This window comes from Lottia gigantea, assembly GCF_000327385.1.
Source record: "Lottia gigantea unplaced genomic scaffold LOTGIsca_168, whole genome shotgun sequence".
NCBI classification, from domain to species: Eukaryota; Metazoa; Mollusca; class Gastropoda; family Lottiidae; genus Lottia; species Lottia gigantea.
Genome location: NW_008708100.1, coordinates 37,401 through 38,855, shown reverse-complemented (window position 1 = coordinate 38,855; position 1,455 = coordinate 37,401). Strand labels below are relative to the sequence as shown.

Sequence of the window (1,455 nt, the reverse complement as noted above, 5' to 3'; positions counted from 1 at the left end):
ATCCTTTCTAGTGGTGGTTGACGATGTACTAACCCCAAGTTCGTGTTCCACTCTTCTGACTTCTATGACGAAGTCCTCGAAGCAGCGAGTGGCATCGTAATTGTGGATCTGAAGCCACTATAAAAACGTGTTCTAAGCATATCATTGCTAGACGATGGTGAAATCTCATCAGAATCTAAAGCCTTTTGTAGAAGATCTTCAAGTCTACAACTCCATTCAGCAACAGACTCTTTCTCTTTCTGTTTACATGCATAAAACTCTGCTAATATATCCTGAGTTTCCTCTACCTTGCCAAAAATGCCTTCTAGTTTGGTCACTAATCTATAGATAGATACAGAGTGTCCTAAACGAATTGCAACTCGGCCTGCAGGTCCCTTAAGTGAACTAAAGATTGCCTGTCTAATGGAATCATCTCTATGATTGGATCTCATTAACTCCTCTACCTCAAACTTCCAGATGTCGAAACTGACATGTGACTTCTGAGAAAAGAAGGATAGTCTAGGTAAATGCGGCAAAATCCTGACATCCTCTGATTTGGATTCAGTAGCTGAGGCTAACTTGAAAGTTGACTCTTCAGTACCCTTAGATTGCTGTGTTGCATAATCCAAGATCCAAGAATTTAATTCTTCTTTACTACCAGCTTTAGGTTTAATTCCCAAAAGTTCTGAAACTTCCTCTTCTCTGAAAGTAATACGTTCACCTTTTGAAGCCATTTTGAACAGTTATAACACAATACACAATATAAATTTCAAATGCCAGATGTAAACACAAATAATGTCAACAGTTTACATTAATTGTCCCAAAATAAACACAAATCACAAAAGCAAAACTACAAACCAAAATACGAATATCAAAATAAACTCCAAGTCCAAACTCAAACTCAAAATCAACTCAAACTCCAAATTAAATCCAACTCACAAAGTTGCAAAACCAAAATACACAACTTTGAAACACAAAACTCAAATCAAAACTCTGGTTGAAATAAAAATCAAACCAATGACAAATACAAAGACAAAAAAAAACAAACACAAGACAAGACAAACACAAGACAAAATACAAACACAAGACAAACACAAGACAAACTAAACCATTATAAATATGATCCAAGACTCAAAAACCAAATCAAATCAAAGTCCAAAAACCAAATACTCAAAAGAAAAGTATAAACAAACTATGAATTGAAATCCAAAATCCAAAACTTGAATCACAATACACAAATGAACAACAAACAAACTAACCCAAATAATTACAATTTTCTCTGAAATCCCTAAACAGTAAAAAAAAAATACAAATGTAGTTATATGCAGTGAATGCTTACTATGTATATGTATATGTGAATATGGTAGTAACAGTATCTGAAAAAAAAAAATTAATGAAGGGTAAGGGTAAGGGTAAGTTAACCCTGTTAACACAATCATACACTCTTACAAACTTCACACTTTACTTAAAATTATA

General features: G+C 33.7%; 1 protein-coding gene across 1 annotated transcript in view; it reads right to left on the bottom strand.

Moving 5' to 3' along the window:
* Nucleotides 1-713, bottom strand: part of LOTGIDRAFT_173664 (hypothetical protein) — a gene marked incomplete at both ends in the record, with an annotated part of 32,182 nt that extends 31,469 nt beyond the window's left edge. The window contains one exon of the mRNA XM_009051445.1: nucleotides 444-713. Within this exon, the coding sequence (XP_009049693.1) occupies nucleotides 444-713 (270 nt within the window). The remainder of the gene's footprint in view (nucleotides 1-443) is intronic.
* Nucleotides 714-1,455: the final 742 nt, after the last annotated feature.